This window comes from Paralichthys olivaceus, chromosome 14 (assembly GCF_024713975.1).
Source record: "Paralichthys olivaceus isolate ysfri-2021 chromosome 14, ASM2471397v2, whole genome shotgun sequence".
Taxonomy (NCBI): domain Eukaryota; kingdom Metazoa; phylum Chordata; class Actinopteri; order Pleuronectiformes; family Paralichthyidae; genus Paralichthys; species Paralichthys olivaceus.
The window spans coordinates 1,148,163-1,169,911 of NC_091106.1; the positions used below are offsets into that span (position 1 = coordinate 1,148,163).

At 42.5% G+C, this 21,749-nt stretch overlaps 1 protein-coding gene across 6 annotated transcripts in view; it reads left to right on the forward strand.

The window, feature by feature from the left end:
- Positions 1-9,551, forward strand: part of fbxw4 (F-box and WD repeat domain containing 4) — a 51,237-nt gene extending 41,686 nt beyond the window's left edge. For 3 of the 6 annotated variants that reach the window (XM_069538851.1, XM_069538852.1, XM_069538853.1), the window contains one exon: positions 62-274. In XM_069538851.1, the coding sequence (XP_069394952.1) occupies positions 62-196 (135 nt within the window). In that variant the 3' untranslated portion in view covers positions 197-274. Of the gene's footprint in view, positions 1-61; positions 4,414-4,503; positions 4,644-4,748 lie in introns of those variants that run through there. The other 3 variants (XR_011246060.1, XR_011246061.1, XM_069538850.1) reach the window with 3 other exon arrangements.
- Positions 9,552-21,749: the final 12,198 nt, after the last annotated feature.

Sequence of the window (21,749 nt, forward strand, 5' to 3'; positions counted from 1 at the left end):
CAATGATATGCACTTTGTGAATTAAGTACATTTTCTCATTTGGCACATATCTTTTGTTTAGTTCTTTCAGCTGAGCTCAGAGCCAGGCAGCAGCCCGGTGTACTGTTTAAGATTCAGCAGTGCTCATCTGTATGCAGCACTGGCCACTGCCCTGCACTCACTGGACTTCCAACAGAACCCAACTTGTATAAGATGATTGATAAAGACAAACAGTTAAAATTATCTCTTCAATGAAGCCATTTTCATAATAAAGGTTTGTACATTTTGAAAGGAACCGAGCTTTGTCAGTTTTGTCTACTGTTTTTGAATTTAGATAGATAGATAGATAGATAGATAGATAGATAGATAGACAGACATACTTTATTCATCCCAGAGTGGAAATTCTTTTGTTCCAGCAGTACAGACATATGCAATAAGTACAGACGTGCAATAAGTACAAACATTTTTTTATTTTTTTTACATAAAAGAGCATACATGTAGGATATGGTGACTGAGTTGTTCAGACAGAGCTCAATTGAGGCAAAGTTAAAAGTTTAAGTTAAAAACAGAGGAGACTAGTGACTACTGAATGTTCCAATAAACAAGAAGCATAAGAACATAAAAACATGAAACCATAAAACAGTGCAAGAGTAGATGTGGTACAGCGATAAAGTAATAAAAACAGTGCAGGTAGTAAGTGATACAGTGATGTGCAAAATAGACTAGCTACTATATACAATCTACGAGAATAACATCAACTGATATTGAATACCAATCATGTCATTATAAATAGCAGCGAATAAATTAAATTTACAATGCAGATGGGAATAGGAGACTTATGTATTATGTCAAAGTTAAACTTTTCAATTGTTACAATTGCTACAAGGAATTATTATAGAACCTGATGGCGGTTGGCAGGAATGAGTCTGTGTGCGAATGTGCTCCTCCGAGCCTGGAGGATTTGGTGGAGAGGGTGGTCGGGGTTATCCATGATGGATAGCAGTTTGTTCAGCATCCTCCTCTCCACCACTGTTTCCATGTTGTCCAGTTTGCAGCCGATGATGGAGCCAGCCTTCTTAATTAGTTTATTAAGTCTGTTAGTTTCCCCGACTCCAATGCTGCTCCCCCAGCACACAACGGCAAAGAACAGTGCGCTGGCCGAAGCGGACTGGTAGAACATCTCCAACATCTTGCTGCATACGTTGAAGGATTGTAGCCTCCTCAGGAAGAAGCGCCTGCTTATCCCCTTCTTATACACAGCAGTAGTGTTCGACTTCCAGTCCAGTCTGTTGTTGATGGTCACACCCAGGTATTTTTATTCCACAACCATCTCCGTCTCCTCCCCCAACACAATCAGCGGTCGTGGAGCTGTCGTCTTCCACCTGATGTCTATCACCATCTCCTTGGTCTTTGCCACATTGAGACGCAGGTGACTCTCACTGGCCCACTCCAGAAAGTCAGCCACCACTGCCCTGTACTCCTCCTCCCGTCCATCCCTTATACACCCAACCACCGCAGAGTCATCAGAGAACTTCTGCAGGTGGCATGACCCAGAGTCATGCTGCAAATCTGAGGTGTATAAGGTGAACAGGAAGGGGGACAGCACAGTCCCCTGCGGGGCTCCTACATCACTGACCACCACATCAGACAGACCACGACCCAGCCACACAAACTGTGGTCTGCCTGTCAGGTAGTCAATAATCCAGGAGATGGTGGGCATGTCCACCCCCATCACCTGCAGCTTCTCACCCAGCAACAGTGGCTGAATGGTGTTGAATGCACTGGAGAAATCAAAGAAAGTGATTCTCACAGTACAGCCAGCCTCATCCAGGTGCGACTGAGCTCGTTGCAGCAGGTAAATGATGGCGTCATCCACCCCCACATTAGGCTGATATGCAAACTGAAGCAGGTCGAGTAGGGATTTCACCTGTGGTCTAACGTGAGCCAATACCAGCCACTCCAGCACCTTCATCACGTGGGACGTCAGGGCCATGGGCGGTAGTCCTCTGGTCCAGATGGTGACTTCCTCTTGGGGACAGGAACCAGGCATGATGTCTTCCACAGTGCTGGGACCATCCCCTGTTGTAGACTCAGGTTGAAGAGGTGTTGCAGGATAACAGACAGCTGGGTGGCACTGGCCCTCAGGAGCCTTGGGCTGAGACCGTCCGGGCCAGCCCATGGGGCCTGTGTTGAAGACTGTGAGCTGAACCTATTGAAGAACAGATTCATGTCGTTCGCCCTCTGTCTGTTTCTCCTTCATGTTGAATCCAGTGATGGTCTTCATCCCAGACCACACCTCCCTCATGTTGTTTTGCTGGAGTTTGGACTCCAGCTTCCTCCTGTAGGTGTCTTTACACTCCTTCAGCTTCACCTTCAGGTCCTGCTGTACAATCCTCAGCTCCTCCTGGTCCCCGCACCTAAAGGCCTCTTTCTTTTTATTGAGGAGGATCTTTAAGTCCCTGGTGATCCATGGTTTATTGTTAAGGATAGCAGTGTACAGTCCGGGCTGGAAGTACGGTGTGTTCACAGAACCTGATGTATTCTGTGATGCAGTCTGTCATGGTGTTGATGTCATCCCCATGTGGCATGCAGAGCGCCTCCCAGTCAGTAGACTCAAAGCAGTCCTGCAGTGCCATGCATCCTGTGTACTCCTCCTCACTGAGCGGGTGGCCACAGGCTGCCTCTGCACCAGAGGGACATACTTCAGGGTCAACAGGACAAGGTTGTGATCAGACTTGCCTAGAGGGGGAAGGGCAGTGGCAGTGTATGCATCTGTGCATTAGCATACAAAAGGTCTATTGTTTTGTTGTCCCTGGTGGGGCAGTCAACATACTGATGAAAAGTGGGTATTACCGAGTTCAGGTTAGTATGGTTAAAGTCCCCAGTGATAGTAATAAAAGCGGTGGGATGTTGTGTCTGTAGTCTGGATACAGCAGAGTGGACACAATCAACTGTTGCCGCTGCATCAGCTGAGGGAGGGATGTAGACAGTCAAAACAAGTTCGTCCATTGGTTGTCGGTACAGATGGCTTGTATCTCCTCCTCTTAGCTTTAACTTTGGCCCCAGTTCTGCAGCCCCGCCGTTTCTGCCGTAGATCTTTCGATATATCAGGCCATGTTGTGATCAGCAGTGCCAGCTCACTCAGCGCGATCAGCTGATCGTGAGTGTAAACAAAGCCCCCACTCCACTGTGCGTAAGTCTTGCCTCCGAAAACTAATAAAAAGTAGCAGATGAGCCAGAAGAACCGCATGAAAGTCCATGGCAAACTGTTAACCAAGGGGAAATATCTTAAAACGAGTAGAAACATTTTTTAAAAAAGTAACGAAAAAGTTAAATAGTAAGAAGCACTCTGGGAGCTGCTGCAACGAGCTGCCGCTAGCACGGCACCGGAAGTAATGAAGAACTAACATGTTTGAAAGGGGCATTGCAATGATAAGGAGCTCTATAAGGTTTTTGGACGACTTAACTGCTCAGAGGATTGCCTTCTAATGAAACTAATCTAAATTAGTACAACATCTGTCGAAAACAGGGGAAAAACAGGGGAAAAGGACTGTGTTATTACCCTTTCTCCAAAAGGTGCAAATCCTACACCCCTTGATTGGGTAGAAGCTCTACCAGGTAAGCTATATGCTGCCCCAGTCACAATGGTTTTAATGTACATTACTTCCGAGTGCAATAAACGCAGGAGGAAACAAGTGAGCTATCTCCTAAAGAGTCCTAATTGGCAGTGGCTAATTGCAGCTAATGTTGTGGAATGTAATAAAAACAAGGCGGTGGAGTTCACTTCAGCACAGATTAGGGTTCCAACAGCACAGGCAGGCTCTGAGCACATACACACTGGAGTAATTCGGCAGCCATTTATTGTTGTGTCATAACAGGGATGTACTTTATGGTAGTGATGGGTCCGGCAACACCGATGTGTCGGCGCATGCTTTGAGCTCATAGAGCAGAACCCCTTGTCGGTGCGCGTATCGCTTTAAGAAAGTCACGTGACCGATACAGGATCTGTTTTGAACTGATGCGCCAACTCTGTTTATAAGGAAGCGTATCTGTCAACGGGATGCATCTGCCAAAAGAATCTCTGATCTTTTGCGGTTCATCATCAAATTCATCAAGAATTATGGAGCAGCCTCAAGCCAAAAGAAAGGTTTCCGCCGTATGGGACCATTTTGATCTCATCTGGGAAAATAAGGTATTTGTTTTAATTTCCTTGTTGTTTCATCCTGTTCCTCCCAGAGTTTCCACTTGATCTATCTTAATTCAAATTCATTTCAAAGTGACTCTTAGTTTACTATTCATATTATTTTCTGCAGGTTAAATGTCGCATTTGTTTGACAGAACTTTCCTATTTAAACAAAAGCACCTCCTCAATGCTGAGGCATTATAGGGCCAGGCATAACCCAGAAGTCCCAGATACACCCAGGATAAACTCAGGTATACAGCCATTCTACAACTTACTCACAGTTGCTTTATTGATAATTAATTCCTATTAATTTATCCTTTACCTCATTTTTAACCATCAAGCTTCCAGGAAGCAGATGCTGGATGAGGCTCTGCTGAATTTCATCCTGAAGGACTGCCAGCCCCTCAGCATTGTGGAGAGTGAAGGGTTCAGGGAACTGGTTCAGGTCCTTCAGCCCTCATATGTTTTGCCAACCAGAAAGGTTTGTGTGGAAATTATCTAAAGTAGTAGTTGATATATCCAATTTATTTAATCTTTAATTTAAATATATTGATTTGCTTTTGGTTTGACTTGGTGTAATTTTCAGACCATCAAACAAATGGTGGCCAAAAAGTATGAGGAGGAACGGGAACAGTGAAACTGGAAGTACAGCAAGCTGTGGCAGTGAGTATAACAGCTGACATGTGGACATTTGTGAACATGGAGGCTTACTTGGCTCTTACCTGTCACTACATTAATGAGAATTTGCAGGTGTGTACATCTGTGTTGGGAGTGCAATACTTTCCACAAAGTCACACTGCTGACAATTTGGCCCAAGTCAAAAGGGGCATGATGGAGGACTGGGCCATAACCAATAAAGTAAAGTGTCTTGTGACTGATGCAGCACCAAACATGATTGCATCCACTAGACAGCTCCAAATTCGGCACTCAATTTGCATTGCACATAGACTTAATTTATTAGTTAGAAAATCATGTGATCAGATCCCCACACTTACATCCATCAGACACAAAGCTAGGCACATACTTCAAGTACTACAGCCAAGGAGAAGCTTGCCCAAGTGCAGCAACAGATGGGACGACCAACCCTGAAACTTATCAATGAGGTGCCAAAAAGCTGGAACAACACATATGAAAGGCTGTCAAGGCTACATGATGAGAGGGAACCAGTGTGGGTCTCTGGCCTCTCTAAAAAAAGATGTGACTCCACTTACAGCTGATGAGTATACCATCATAGGAGAAACACTTCTTGTGCTTGCTCCTTTCCATCAAGCTACAGTGGAGTTGTCTGAAGAGAGGCGAGTGTCAGGGTCAAAGATCATACCGATGATGAAAATGCTCTATCTTGCACGAGAGCGTAATGCTTCAACCTTGCACAAACAGGCAGCCATACACCTACATGAACACCTGAAGCGTCGAGTCACAGACACTGCTTCCAATCTGGAGTCATTAAGTGTTTTGACCCTAGCAACAATTCTAGACCCCAGATTTAAATCATTTGGGTTCCGCAGTTCCTCCAAGTGCAATGAGGCCATCAGTAGACTGCGGTCAGGATGTGCGTCTGTAATCGGACGCACAAATGAGCCCCAGCCGGGACCGTCTTCACGACAGCTGTCTGCACCCACTTCAGGCATGTTATTCAAGCATTATTTGTTTGTTGTTGTTTGGAAATCATGTACTAAAATGCCAATTTGTTGTTTTTTAGATAACCTTTGGCAACATCTTGACATCGAAGTGGGCAGGCAGACCAAAAGTGCCACAGCTGATGCCATCCAGGAGGTGCAGAGCTACCTGGCAGAGGACAATATTGCCAGGTCCCAGGATCCTATGAGATACTGGGACAACCAAAAGACAATCTATCCAAACCTCTTCCGGCTTTCCTTACAATTTCTCTGCACTGCAGCCTCATCTGTGCTGTGTGAGCAGGTGTTTTCTACAGCTGGAGAAGTTGCATCAAAAAAGCGTAACAGACTCAATTTCAAAACGTTGGAACAACTTGTTTTTTTGAATAAAAATTTGTAGCATCCTCATTCACAACACGTTCACTTAGATTTTCACGTTATTTATTGACTATATCTAAAAATATCAAAGATATTTTAAATTTAAATGAAGATATGAAATAATACAATATAATATACAATTACTTAAATTATATTATTGTATATACTAGGTCATCAAATCAGTGTCAGTTGAGTCTGTCAACTAGGTTGCCTGTAGGGATTTTTAAGGTCCAGCAGGTGTCAGTATTCACTCAGTGACACAGTATCAACACAGTATCAATACAGTTTGGCAATGTGTTGAAACGCTTCATGACGCCTCATCTACCTATCACTACTTTATGGGGTTAAGCAGCCAGCTATTTCCCCCATCGTTCCAATCTAGATGTACAGGGTACCAGACCATAGCAGCTTACTTTCACCACTGCTACTCCCAACACAGAGCTTTAGTAGCTTACTCTATGCTCAGATGGCAGATTCTCCCACTGGCTTTTGTTTATACCCGTTTCATTTCGGGATGCTGAAATACGTTTCTCTGGTGTTGCTTCAGTCTTTCTCCCTCATATGCCATGGTTCCTATGCAGTGTATTCAGGCTCATTTAGCTTAACGTGTAGTTTTCTTCCATGTCTATCAGAGTATTGTCTTGTAGTTGTTGTTCTAACCAGTTTATTTCAACCAGCATGTTTTGATTCTGCTAGAAGTGGATGTTGTGGTTCTAGCACACAGCCAGGGAGCTGGCCAAAGTCCACCATTGCGGTAAAAATCATCTTATGGTGGCCTTTTGCAAAAAAAAAAAAAAAGATCATGTATATATCGGTCCAGGCTCCATAGTATACTATCAAACAATCCCAAAGCACTCCTCCTAAAAAAAAGATAAGGCACAGACTTCTCCCAGTATGTGACAGCTGTTATGTCCCTGAGCTGGTCTAGGGGTTAGAGGAGTATCATAAAACTGGGTGAATAGTCAGGGGTGAAAATCTTTCATTTGTTTTATTGCCAGTATGAAACACAAAATAATCATCAGGGAGAACTAAACCAAAAACAACAAACAAAATGACTGTAACTAGAAACAGAACAACTAAACTACTGTCAAAACAAAAGGTTACAATAGTGTGGCAGCGGGGTGTGGTTAGGGCGCCAACTGCTGGACAACAGGGAGGAGTGGCTCAGCCAGTGATCAGACAGCTGGGCAGAATCAGGTAATTATGCAATCAATAAGAGCACGCTGGTAACCTGGTTCTGCTCTCTTGCAGTAGGCTGGGTTCCTGGGACTGGAGCAGCCTGAGGACTCGTGAGGACGTGTGGGAACGGGTGTGAACGTGTGTTGAGAAACCCGTGAATATATATGTGTGGTTAACAGGCGAGGCGACCATTAATAAAGACAGTGTTCAAACGCCATTCTCTCCTCCCTTGTTTACCTGGAGTGGGCCGAGTATTCCCACACTGGCGCCTGAACAGGGACCTCACACAGCCAGAGATGTGGACTGGTTAACACCGTTCGGGAAGTGGACTGATGAGGAACTTCTGCGCCCGTACAAAGATCAGACGACGGAGGGCAGAAGGCAGATGGAGGAGCTCCAGAGACAGACGGAGAGGATGAGTCGCGTCTCACCTGCGGCACCGAGCTGGAGAAGGCGGGGAGCGGGTCCCAGATCGGCAGTGAAGCCGATGGGTCCAGCTCCAGGGTCAGCAGGGAAGCTGGCGCCTCCGGTTCCAGCGCTGAGGTCGGTGGGGAAGCCGAGACCTCCGGTGCCTAGGTCGGCGGTGAAGCCGACACCTCCCAGGCCGGGTCCTCTTCCTGCTCCCCGGGCAGCGGTGAAGCTGACGCCTCCGGCCCTGGTGGTTGGCGGGGAAGCCGACACCTCCGTGTCCTGCTCCTCTTCCTGCTCCCCGGTCAGCGGTGAAGCTGACGCTCGCAGGCCCTGTAACCCTGAACTCAGAGCTCAGGGTCCCCGGTCGGCTGATAGGCCGATGCCTGCCGCCCCTGCTTCCATGGGTAGATCCCCCGGATGGCGGCACACTCCTGCTCCGGGGTCCAAGGTGCCCGTGCAGCGGCGCCCACCTTCCAGGCCTCCAGAGAGACGCCGCATCCCGCGTGGGGGTATGTGGAGGTGAAAGGGCTGGGAGAGCACCTTCACCTGCACCACAGAGGATCAGTCAGCGCAGGTGAGAGCTGTTAGCTGATTGATCCTCATGCTTGAAAAGGCAGCAGCGGAGCTGCCTCAGGGGAACACACACTGGGGAAGAGACTAGGCAAAGCTAGAGGTCCCTCTAAGTTAAGTGTTTTGTCAGTTCTGTTTGTATTAATAAAAAGATGTTGCTGAGCCCCGAATGTTATGACTGGTTCGTCTCTGGCTGTCATGGTGGGAACCCCGTGGCATGGTCTATGTGGCGTTCGACCACGCCACGGGGTTCCCCTCACGACAGCCAGAGACAAACCAGTGTGTTCTCCCGAGTGCGTTCCCTTTCCCAGTGTGTTTTTCTCGAGGCAGCTCTGCTGCCTCCTTTTAAAGTCTGAGGATCAATCAGCTAACAGCTCTCACCTGTGCTGATTGATCCTCAGTGGTGCAGGTGAAGGTGCTCTCTCCGCCCCTTCACCTCCACAGTCTACTGCCACAAATACTAAGCTCCTTAAAGGGATAGTTCACCCAGAAATGTAAATTCACTCATTATCTACTCTACACTCCGATAGAAGGGAGTGTGATGTGTTTGAAGGAGTCTCAGGGGCAAACATTGTGCCAGAATCCAATCCAATTAAGGAAACTATTAACTGAAGCTGCAGACCTAATAAAATAAAATAAAAAAACATAGCATACCTCCATAATGCTCGTGCGGTGTCATCCAAGTGTGCACAATCCTTGACATTCATATTCGACTCGAAACAAGATAATGTGTAAGCTGGTGACATTTGCAGAGGAATATATATGAATCTCTTCTTAACTAATAAGACCTGTTAAACTGAACTGAAGAAGCCCCTTGGATGAGACATGAAATGTTTCACTGAATCACATAATTTAGCTGCATTGACTCTGAGGACACACTGTGGTGAAAGTGTTTACAATTACTAGTCAATAAACAAATATGGACCAATGTTCGGGCCCCCATGGCTAACAATTCAATTCAATTCAGTTTTATTTGTATAGCGCCAAATCATAATGTACATTATCTCAAGGCACTTTACATAGAAGGTCAGGACCTTAAAATCTTATTTAACATAGAGAAACCCAACAATTCCCACAATGAGCAGCACTTTGGTGACTGTGGAGGGAAAATATTAACAGGGAGAAACCTCTAGAACCAGACTCAATGTGGGGGCGGTCATCTGCCTCGACTGGTTGGGGTGAGCAAAAAAAATGGGGGAAGGAGAGGAGAGATGGGTGGAAGAGAGGGGAGAGAAGAGAGAGGGATAGTGGGGTGGGGGAAGTAGGGGAGAGGGGGGGGTGAGAAAGACCGGGGACACTTGAGTGCCATCAGGTATCAGATCTGACTAGTTAAAATGTAAACAACTGTGTAAAGACAATTAATTATTATTGATAACAGGCACAATTCATATCATAATTAATTACTGAGATATTGTAATTAATAATAGTAATAATGTTAAAAGTTGTTGTCCTGAGGTTGCGGGGTCAGAGATATCTGAAATGAGAGAGAAAAAGAGAGAGAGAGACTATGGGAGTAATAGGTGAAATAGTCATTGACATGTATTAAAATAAATAAATGAATGAATGTGGGGGGGCAGAGAGACAGAGAGAAGTGGAGAGGTGCTCAGTGCATGATGGATCCAGAACTAACTATAGGCTTTATCAAAAAGGAACATTTTAAGTTTAACTATAAATGCAGAGATGGTGTCTGCCTCCTGAACCCAGAGTGGGAGCTGGTTCCACTGGAGAGGAGCCTGGTAGCTGAATGCTCTACCGCCTGTTCTAACAAAATGTGACTGTGCACATTTGGTACCCTGGTGATGCGCCTGATGTGTCAGGTTGGTTATGTTTGGCTTCAGCAGCTTAAAAAGAGGTTTATTGTTCCCTCTGATGAAAATCTATATCTTTCAAAAAGACATTCAACAGAGTAGGTAAAAGGATTTTGTCAGTCTCTGAAGACCCCTGTCCTCAGAGATCCTCAGAGATCCAATCCACACCGAGCTCCACAGGATCCTTTTTTCCCTTTTTTTGTTTTTGCGCCAAGGGATCCTCAAGAATGATGATGTCATGTTTCAAAGGAATTGATTAGTCAGTGGGCGGCACTTTTATACTGCTTGATCTCCTATCTCCAACTTAACGTGCTCCGGAGCAGGTTAGCTGTTCAGCATAAGTTATTGTGGGGATTTGCTCCAATAATGAATTTAACCTGAAGTTACAAAGCGTTATAAGTGCAAATCTGGCTTCTTAGTACAGGGCCCAGGTGAGCTAGGCGGGCAGAGTTGATTGCTGATTGAAAGCAGCACTCACTGCATGGAGGAGGTAGGGAGGAATCCTGAGCTGAGGCCTGAAGGAGCAGCACAGTACACAAGTGAAAATACATTCTCTAAGGGAATGTTACACACTGCCACTAGTAATGTTATGTTTCATTTCCCTTGCCATATAATAATATGCATGTGTGAATGTTAGTAATCTTTATGGTATAATAGTTATTATATTGTAATCAAAATAACTTCTGATTGATTACCTATAAATAATCTGCACTTTCTGCCTTACATTACCTTTTCCATAAAGTGAATGTTTATTGGGTCATAGTGGAGATAGAATATGCAACCTTGCCCTTTAGACATTTGGCTACACAATTAAACAATGCAAAATCACTACTTCTCCAAAAGAGAGGATCACAGTGTGGGTCATACTTCACTTCTTTTGACACTTAATATAGCATATTTTCTTAAGTGTCTCACCTTTCAAATGTATCTATAGAAATATTTCTATTTTGCGTGTTTAATTATCTTTCCTCATGCAATATTTTATTTTTCTTTAGGCCAAATCAACAGTAAGCTGATCAGATGATTATTGCACTAAATTTGTTAATCTTTTTAAATAACCTCATCAAGACTTTGTTTTTCAAGATTTTGTGTCGTAAGACCAACAGCAATTTTGGCGAACCTTTATAAAAGAACCTTTATAACAATTTCAAGTTTAGAACTTAATTTGACCACAGTGGTTCGGACACAAACCAGTCAGAAATATGCAGACTGCACACCTGCCCCATCAGAGTCATCTGAGAGAGATCCAGGTACCAGACTCTGACCAATTATTCCATTCTGCTATTAATGACTGGGTTGATGTCGTTACCAGAATTACAATCTAAATTTACATTTACGTACTTTCTATAAATTCAGATTTTTCATTTATTCCATTTTGCATATTCATCATCCGTATTCCCTTCCTTGTAGTAAGTAGTCAATAAATCTCATATATTTTTGTATCTATTGTTGTATTGTGTGTTCTTTTGAAGTAGAGAACGGAGATCCATTGAATACAGTATTCATGACTTTATGATTTGAGACTGATTATTTAAATTGTATAAATTTGCTCAAATAGGAGCTGGTGCCCCCTTCTACAAAGCACAAATTCATCTTAACGTGACAATAAGGCACAATAGCAGATACCTTAGCATCAATACCTACCTGGCCTCGTCCCATTTCCTTACCAAGGTAGGTGACGATAGCCTTGCTGCATTTACACTTGGCCAGGTTGAGTGTCAAAGAAGCTCGCCCCATTCGACAGAATGCAGTCTTACATATAAATAACAAGATCATCTAGCTCTCAGAAGCTCTGAAGCTCTCAGAGTAAGTGGAACTTGCACCTAAGGGTGCCCAAAATATCAATACTGCGTACTCTGTACTCCATGTGAGAATTGGTTCTGGTGCCAATGGGTTCGATAAAAAGGAATAGTTTTAGTTTCTCTCATCTATGTTGTACCTGTGCATAGAGAAAATAAGCAGTCCACTCTAAACACATCATCTTGTAATGAACGTGTGTAAACCTACTCTTTTCTCCTCTTCACTGTCAGTGTGTGGACTGCTGTCGTGTTTTGTGGACAACCCACACTTTGTGCACGGATACTGTAGCTCGCCGTGGTGCGCACCCTGACCAGCCGCATAGCCCGACATGCAGTGATGGCTGAACAAAAGCATCTGGCTTTTTTCATTTTAACTAAAGTGTCCAGAAGAGATCCTGGCTCCAATGTGTACAAAGTAATTACAAACACAGAGACACAAAAAAAACATATACACCCCAAAAAGCAAAAATATACAGAACTGCACTAACTACCATACTAATGCAGTGTGATACACTGGAGGACATTATCCTGAAAGGCCTCCCTTCCTGTGTCTGTCTGAAAATAGTTCCTGAGGCTGTTCCACACCTCAGTGCCAAGTCACGTCGCACGGTCAGCAGTGAGGCGTCCAAAATCTAGGAGGTTTCTACCTTTTGTCTACCTCCACCACTTGCCTCCATTCTCCTGGGATTTCTTTTTTTCTGCCATAATCTCAGAATGAACAAAATAGTAACCTCCTTGAGTGTCACCACCAGGCACGTGCACAGACATTTTTGGGGGCAGGTGCTCAAGCCAAAAAAAAGGGCACCCATCACCAAAATGATTCATAAAATTAAGAAAAAACACAGTAGGATATATTTAACTTATATATTTATTTTTGTTAACACAATCAGCACAGTCTAATCAAATCGGATAACTCAAATTATCAAATTGAATAAATAAATGAATAAAAGGCAAAAAATAATCATAAAAATATTAGTGCTGCTGCAAACTGAACTGTAAAGGGCTTTGAGTGGTCATCAATACTAGAAAAGTGTTATATAAATAAAGACCATTCACAGACAGTAAGCAAAGACTTTGGTTTTCTTCTCTGTACAGGCACAGTGAAAAACAATCTAGCAGTCTCTGTAAAATGCTGAAAAAAAGTTTAAATTTCCTTTTTATATTTACATGTTCATCAATGAGCTTTAGATGTGTTGATTTTTGACAGGGCCAGGCTAACTGTGACCCGCTGCTTCCGGTATTTATGCTAAACTAGGCTAACCAACTCTCTGCACAACACACGCATATACGTATGAGATTGATTATTTTCAAATCTCAATCTTACTGAGCAGATCAATTTACTAGGTAACTCAGTAGAGAACATTCCTTGCATGTTCTGAACATTCAGGAAACTCTCTCAACCCTGCTTTGGTCACAATTTGGTCAGTCCTCACTTCTATGGTTAAGCTTTCAATTGGGTTTTTCCACAGAGTCAGTTCAAAGTGCTGCTCCTTCTAGCCTGAGCAAACAGAGTAAGGCACTCATTCTGTTCCACACAATGGATAACCTGTAATTTACCCCCAGCACTTAACAAGACCATTATGGTAACATGAGATGTAGAAAATCAACTGCTGTTTTCTTTAACCACATTCACTGGACCTGAATGAAGTAGACAGCTTCTCTTTTGACTGAATATGAAGCTCATTTCTGAAGCTCTGAGGCCTGGGGCTAGCTTCTGGCTGTACCAGTGGAAGAGACAGACAAGTGAGTATCAAAGGCACCATTTTCCGCCCTGAAATTTGGCCATAAAGGCCTCTCTTATGTCCTGCTGAGGACATATTTGTACCAATGGGGCCATCTGGTGTTCATAAGGTGGAGACATTTTTATTACCTCAGATACTGAACCCCGAATTGCCCCTCAGAAAAAGTGCTGCCCCCAGATGTACTATAAAAAACTTCAGGTGATGGGGAGAAGGCTTTCTGTCTCTTTCTGTCTCTCTTGCTCTCGCTGATTTATGGCCATTTTCAAGGCAAATTGCTGGCTGAACCACAGCTAGTGTGAACAGAGAATCACAACACACAACAGAACCAGACATTCCACTGCATAATTGCAGCCAGAGTGTCCCGGACGTTAGTTGCAGGATTGTTCATAAATTCTGTTGAGATAATGTATGTTATGATTTGGCGCTATACAAATAAAATTGTATGTAATTTAATTAAGTGACTTAACATAGTAAGTACAAACCCAACATCTCCCACAATGAGTATTGCCAACTGTGGAGGGGAAAACCCCTAATTTACCAGAAGACACCTCTGGCAGAACCAGACTGAATGTGAAAGGCCATCTGCCTCGAACAGTTAGGGTGAACGGAACTCTCTTTTTGACTCTGCATCCCCCTCCCCACACCCCTGGATACAAATTCCCCAGCCCTCCATAACAAACCTTTCCAGCTATACCCCTTACCTGTCATTAATGAATTAATTCATGGTGCTCAGTGGACCAAAGGCCTGCCAGACCTCCATCAGCCCCACAAAGAAATATCGTCCCTCCCATCACGACCCACAAATTCTTACCTCAACCCCTTCCCGCTCTGGCCAGCCTAACAAAAATAAGTCATATTCAAGAAAGAGTGGCAGAGGTTACTGCTTTGCAGATCAGTTAGTGGATAGCCTACCCGATTGACACTTACAGGGTTTGGCCCTTAATCCTATTGTTTCTCAGACAGGATTACTCTGTGGTCTCCCTCTCCCTGTGGCGGTGTCGCACAGAAAAGACAGATTAAGGGGATTAGTGTGTATCCTCCTGATTTGTCATACTGGGATATAAGGAAGCATTAACTTTCTTTGGAACCCTGAATAAGGAAAAGCTGAGAGGTGCCTAAGGAAGAAGTCATAAAAGGCAAAGTACAAACCAAAATTCCTCAAAGGACGATATAATTTGTTTGCTTTTGTTCTGTCCAACTGGTCTGAAAGGTTCAAAGGGCTGGCACTGATGGGAGAAAGACAAGAGAGAGGGAAAGGAGGGGTGGAGGAAATTTAACTTGATAATAGGCAGACTGATTTCAAATCACTTCAGGTCATGACAGACAATTATTTTAAGTCCTTTTTCTACTTCTGTCCAAAGCATAATACTGTCCAGCAGATTACTGAGTCCTTTTTGATAAAGCCTATAGTTAGTTCTGGATCAGGTGAGTCCTGAACCATCCCTTAGTTATGCTGCTATAGGTCTAGACTGCTGGGGGAACTCCCATCATCCACTAAGCATCTCTCCACTTCTCTCTGTCCCTCCACATTCACTCATTTATTTATTTTAATACATGTCAATGACTATTTCACTTTGTACTCCCATAGTCTCTCTCTCTCTTTTTTCTCTCTCATTTCAGATATCTCCGACCCCGGAACGTCAGGACTACAACTTCTCCTATTACTAATTACAATATCGCAGTAATTAATTATGATATAAAATGTGTCTGTTATCCACAGTAATTAATAGTCTTTACACTGTTGTTCCATTTTTAACTAGTCACATCTGATACCTGATGGCGCCCAAGTGTCCCCGGTCTTTCTCTCACCTACTTCCCCCTCCCCACTATCCCTCTCTCTTCTCTCCCTTCTTTTCCAACCCCTCTCTCATCACCTTCCCCCGTTTTCTTCGCTCACCCCAACCGGTCGAGGCAGAGGATCGCCCACATTGAGCCTGGTTCTAGAGGTTTCTCCCTGTTAATGAGGGAGTTTTACCTCTCCACAGTCGCCAAAGTGCTTGCTCATTGTGGGAACTGTTGGTTTTCTTTATATTTTGATTTTAAGGTCCTGACCTTCTATGTAAAGCGCCTTGACATAATGTATATTATGATTTGGCGCTATACAAATAAAATTGAATTGAATTGAATTGAATTACTGATGCTTGTTACAGCCTTCTTCATGTTGTCATCGCAATTAAAATCTAAATGTGTACTAAATTAGATTTGATGGCAGTTTTACCTAGATTTATGAGATTTGGTAAAAAGATAAGTCAGGCTCCCAAGTCAAGACTTGGAAAATTCTAGTGAACTTGGTGACATTTCTTTGAAAAAATGTAGGGTCCATTATTTAATGTTCAATTTCAATTTGTGCAGCCTTGTCTTATTCCTCAAGTCACTTTAAAAGGTTTACACAAACCACCATTCATTTTTAGTACACTCTCAATTTCTTCATACGTCACTTTAATCTTGGTGATAAGTGCGGAGGCAGAACCTTTGTAATACTTTCCAAAGGTAACGGTGCTCGACCTGGTGAAATGCCTTTTCCTTGTCCAAAGAAACCAGACCAGCATCGAAGCCTGTAGTAGCCGTTTGTCAAAAATAAAAGTTTCAAATCAAACCTTTAAATTACAAAAAATCAAAGGGCCACTGTTGCACTATGGGTTGTGGTGTACGCGGACGGGAAAAAACAATTGTCCAAACAAGTATCCAATTTCAGTAGAAAACCGTGGTTTATTTGACCAGAAAAGCGAGCAAACATTAACAAAGACAAATTCTCCGTGCCTCTCCCACTCCGGTAAAAACCATATGCCCACCCGTCCCGGTGCATCCTGGTCCATTACCGTGATTCTAAATATAATGTTACGTGCCCCCTAACATGCCCAAATGAAACAAAACACAATTAGTAAACACCAAAAAAAACACCTAACCTAAACAAATAATAGAACAAAATACTAACAGAAATCTAATCACAATGAAATCAAATAAATTGATTCAGAATAATCAAATCTAAATACTTACTAAACTAAATACTAAACTAAACAACACTAAATACTAACAATAAACAAATAGCTCCAACAAAGCCCAATGAACCAGAGAATTCCAAAATATCTGTAATCAGTGATACATTGTCACATTGTGTGTGTGTGCACAGTAGGTTTGGGTCCAGTGGATGATCTGATGATTTCCTGGGTCACACATTTAAGATTCTGAGCTTGAACACTAGATTCAGCTCAACTCCTGTTGTTCAGAATCATGTGGAGCTGTCTTCTGTGCTACATCACGTTTCAACAGAGGAGATTTACACCCTGAGGACACTTTTCTAATCTGAGACACTATTTTCCCATGTCTCGACAGTTCTCTGATCAGTGTCTCATCTCTAATAAACAGGGGGAAGTTAGACAGAGTGACTTTAACCACCAGTGTGGCGAGAGGCAGAACAGATACAAACGTATCTTTCACTTCAATCCCACTTGCCACCACCGCATTCGCCTTCTCCATGCTGTCTAAAATAATGACAACCTCTGTGTCTACTCCCCAACACATATAAACTACTAAACACTATTATATATTATATAAAACATTAACAATTAACAATTAACAATAACAAAGAGAGAAAAAGATCGAAACATCCGCTGAAACACTGCTCTCAGCTCACACACACAAGAGAGAGAGAGAAAGATTTTTCAAATCACTTTTATTTGCTCAGCAATTTTCCAAAACAAATACAAAACATATAAAACTCAAAAATTAAAATTAAACCATATCAATTCAAAATATGACCAAAAGCTACTCATCTTTTTCCACAGAACATAAAGCTTGTTTGAAGCACCACATCTTAAAATCTTCCACATTACTTGTCAAAAGAAAGAAAGTGAAATCAGTTTTCAGTCATGTCTTTAACATTCATCTAAAAATGCAAGTTACGTCAACGTCCAATGAGTCTTCGAGCTTGTTTCTCCTGAAAAGATAGATTGCCATCCAAAACAAAATTCAAAAGTTGACATTTTATTTTATTCTTACTGTTGTACTTTACCCAAGGATGAACGTTTAATGAACAGTCACCCTCACAATATCCTAAAGAAACTGTGCCTGCATCCTGAACCACCTAAATTCATTCAATCAAAAGTAAACACGAGAGGAGTAATACTTTGAACACAACCAATATATCTGTAATAAAAAACAGAAGTATAAAATGCGGTTTAATAAATATCAGGTCACTCAGTCCAAAATGTTTACTTATTAATGATCTGATTACTAATCATCAAATCAATTTATTATGTCTAACTGAAACCTATCCATTTAAATCCATCCTTATAATGGTTTAATCTCCAAGATAAATACCCAGATATCTGACCTTCTCTGTTCGAGGTTAACCCCCAAGGTAACACAAGCTCCCTGCTTAGCTCAGCTCCAGCTGCTACGGCTTAATTTTTTTCCAGTTAATTTTTGCAGATGATATTTTGCTATGATAAATTGATTAGCTGTTTCAACAAGGATGTCAATGTAATTTTGTTTTTTAAGAAGGACAATGACATCGTCAGCATAAGCAGAAAATTTAAAAGCTTGTTGACAACCTGGGAGATTTACACCCGACAGCTGTACCCTCAGTTTGTGCAGGAGCGGCACAGAGAGTACAGCATGCCAGAGAGGGAGCAACCCTGATTCCTCTCTGAACTCTAAAAGTTGATCTCAAACCACCATTCATCTTTAAAACACTCTCAATGTCACTGTACAATGTCTGGATCTTGGCTATGAGACCAGGGCTGAACCCAACCACCTGCAGCGTTTGCCACAAGTATCTGTGTTCAACCCGGTCAAAAGCCTTTTATTTATCTTTATAAATAAGACTAATTTCACAGCCCAATGAACCAGTTCTTCATCTCCTGAAGATCTCCCTTTTTTTGGGGAGAACAGTGAGGACTGCTCTCCTGCAGCTCAAATAGTAGCTGTCCTTTCTTCAGACTGTCTCTGAGATCAGCAGGTCTTTTCCCATCACCTACTCTCATAGATAGCAGACTCAGAAGCTGTCATATTAAACCCAACAGTTCCCACAATGAGCAAGCCCTTTGGTGACTGTGGAGAGGAAAAACTCCCTCTTTAACTGGGAGAAACCTCAGGCAGAACCAGACTCAGTGTGGGCGGCCATCTGCCTCAACCGATTGGGGTGAGCAGAGAAAAATGGGGAAAGAGGAGGTGGGTGGCAATGAGGGAGTAGAATAGAGAGAGAGATGGGGTGGTGGGCTCAGGGGAGGGGAGAGGGAGCTCAAGAACATCATACGTGAACTGGTCTCATAGTTGTTATGGAATTTTAATAGACACTGTCTCTTGTCCTCTCTGGGGCATAGTGCAACAGGCTGTTGTGTTTGGGAAGTGCGAGAGCTTGTAGGGAGTGAAGGTCAAAGCCTTCACTCCCTAGACATCACAGATATGAGACTGCGTAAGCAGGCACTACTCTCTCCATAACTAGAAAATACATTGATTGTTCAGGAACAAGCACACCCATAGATTAAATGATCTGTTGGGGTTTAAAGTGTGACTGCAGGAAAGCAGACTTCAGAATATGAGAGGGCATCATTCACAGATGTTGTATGGATGAATTCAGATTTTCTCCTTGGCCAAGCTTCAATAAATATGTCAGCATAAGACATCAAAGGGCTCCTTAAAGCTTTCTTCATTGATGAGTTGACCATTGATCAGCAGATTTTCCACAACAGTAGTAAAAGTAATTACAGGTCGCATGTTAGATATGCTTTCCTGTAAAAAATAAGTTTTGAGCAGTGAATTAAAGATTAGTATTGAGTTTGCGAGCCTAATCTCATCTAGCTGGTGTAGTGTAATTTTTGGTCATTATGCTATGTCACAATATTAATGTCACTATATACCTTTAATCTGCACGATCTGCATGTTTGCCAAAGTAAAAAAAAAGAGACATAAGTTACTGATGATTGCAACAAGTTTAACGCAGCAATGACGAAGCAAATAATATACTCAGTGTGTTACAAGCAGTGTGATGTGTATGTGTAACTGGTATAAAGAAATAATAATCTTTTTTAAAAACGAGACAGAAAACAAGAAAACATAACGGTGTCAAATCAGAGACAAATATCTTTTTTAAAAAATCTGTAAACGATCTGAACAGAATATATTGGTGTAAAGGGTAAGAAAAACTGTTTGAAGGAAAAAGAGACCTATCAAGGCATCATAGGGGCTCTTCAGAGGGAAAGTCCCAGCTCCAAGGCCACCAAAGCCACTCAGGTGTTTGAAGGCTTTTAAGGGGTAAACTGAAGTCCATCGTACCAAAGTAACCCCAGGGCTTGGAGACTTTCCAGGGGGAGGGTCGTAATGTCAGACCCTCCCTAATAACCAATAAGATTAGATCACGACGTCAGACCATAAATGATAGATGTAATGATAGACCAGTCAGATTAGTAACGGGTGTGGCCCTTAAGGATAGATAAAGCGGAGCAACACCACTGATAGTCAGATTTTTTCTCTGGTGTGGCTCCGGCTCGCTACTGAATGCTCTCGGGTTTTCTTGTCGACAATAAAACTCTGCTGCTTTTAAGTTGACTTCTCTTGTTTTTTATTCAACTGAATTTTTGGACTTTTTGACTACAAGTGGAACTTAGTTTTCACCACAACACTGGGAGTTCCAGAAAACGCCCGGTCACCTTGAGTGGCCAGCTTTGACCTAGGGACGGCCAACAGGGACAGGCTGGCTGATCTCAGGTTATGACCGGGATTATAAGGAGTCAAGAGCTGCAAAATGGAGGTTGGGGCCAGTCCATGTTGGGCTTTAGAAGTTATTAAAAGAATCTTAAAATCAATCCTGAATTTAACTGGTAACCGATGAAGGGATGCAAGAATCTGCGTGATATGAGCCCTCTGGTTTGTATTTGTTAAAATATGAGCAGCAGTGTTTTGAACAAGCTGCAAACTAGTTACCAGGGTTTGGTTGAGGCATGTATACAGGGTGTTGCAATAATCCAAGTGGGAGAAAACAAAGGCATGTATTACCTTTTCTAAATCAGAGAGGGATAGAACCGATTTGATTTTAGAAATGTTTCGTAGATGGAAGTAGAAAGATTTAATGATTTGATTACCGTGTTTTAAAGTTTAGATGGGGATCGAATGTGACGCCTAGAGTTTTAACTGTTGCTTTAATATTGGCTGCCAGGGGACCGAGAAATATATGGGTCTACCTGCTAGCTGGTCGGTGGGACCAAAGATAATTATTTCAGTTTTATTTGAGTTTAACTGTAGAAAGTTAAGTGATATCCATTCATTAATGGCGGATAGGAACTCTGTTAAGACACTTACACAACTAATGTTGTCTGGCCTGAATAGTATATTTGGGTGTCATCAGCATAGGAATAATATTATATCCCATTAAAGTGGCTGATGACGTTGGGATGAGGTGTTATGGAAATGGAGATTTTTCTATCTGTGTATGTTCAATGGTGTCAAATGCAGCACTGAGGTCGAGGAGCAGGAAAACGCCGCATTCACCAGCATCGACAGACATTAATAAGTCGTCTGTGATTTTGAGGAGAACGGTTTCTGTACTATGTTGTTTGCAAAATCCTGCCTGGAATTGGTCGAAAATATTATTATTCTCACACACATCTAGCAGTTGGGTCAGAACCACCTTTTCAAGGATTTGGGATATATGGATATTTTGTGGGAGTACTTGGTCAAGATTTGGCTTTTTCAATAAAGGCTGAAAAGTGGCTTTCTTGAAGTAGTCTGGGACTTGGCCAGAAGAAAGGGAGCAATTAATAATTCTAAGAATGCTAGGGCCAATAGTATTGATTACTTCTTTTAGGAGTGATGCGGAAATGATGTCGAGAGGGCTTGAAGATGAGCGCATGTGCAACACAGTATCAGTTAAATCAGGAAGTGAAACTTGGTGAAAGTACTCTGCAATATTGTGGATGATGGATATGGGTGGTGCAATGTTTGTTCTAATGTCTTGAATTTTTTTCCATGAAGAAAGATAAAAACTTTTCACAGTCGGTATGTGGAGTGGCCAGAAGAGCAGACTAAGTTTTTATCCCAGCTGACTTAATTTAATTTTATTATGTATCTTATATTTTACTTTA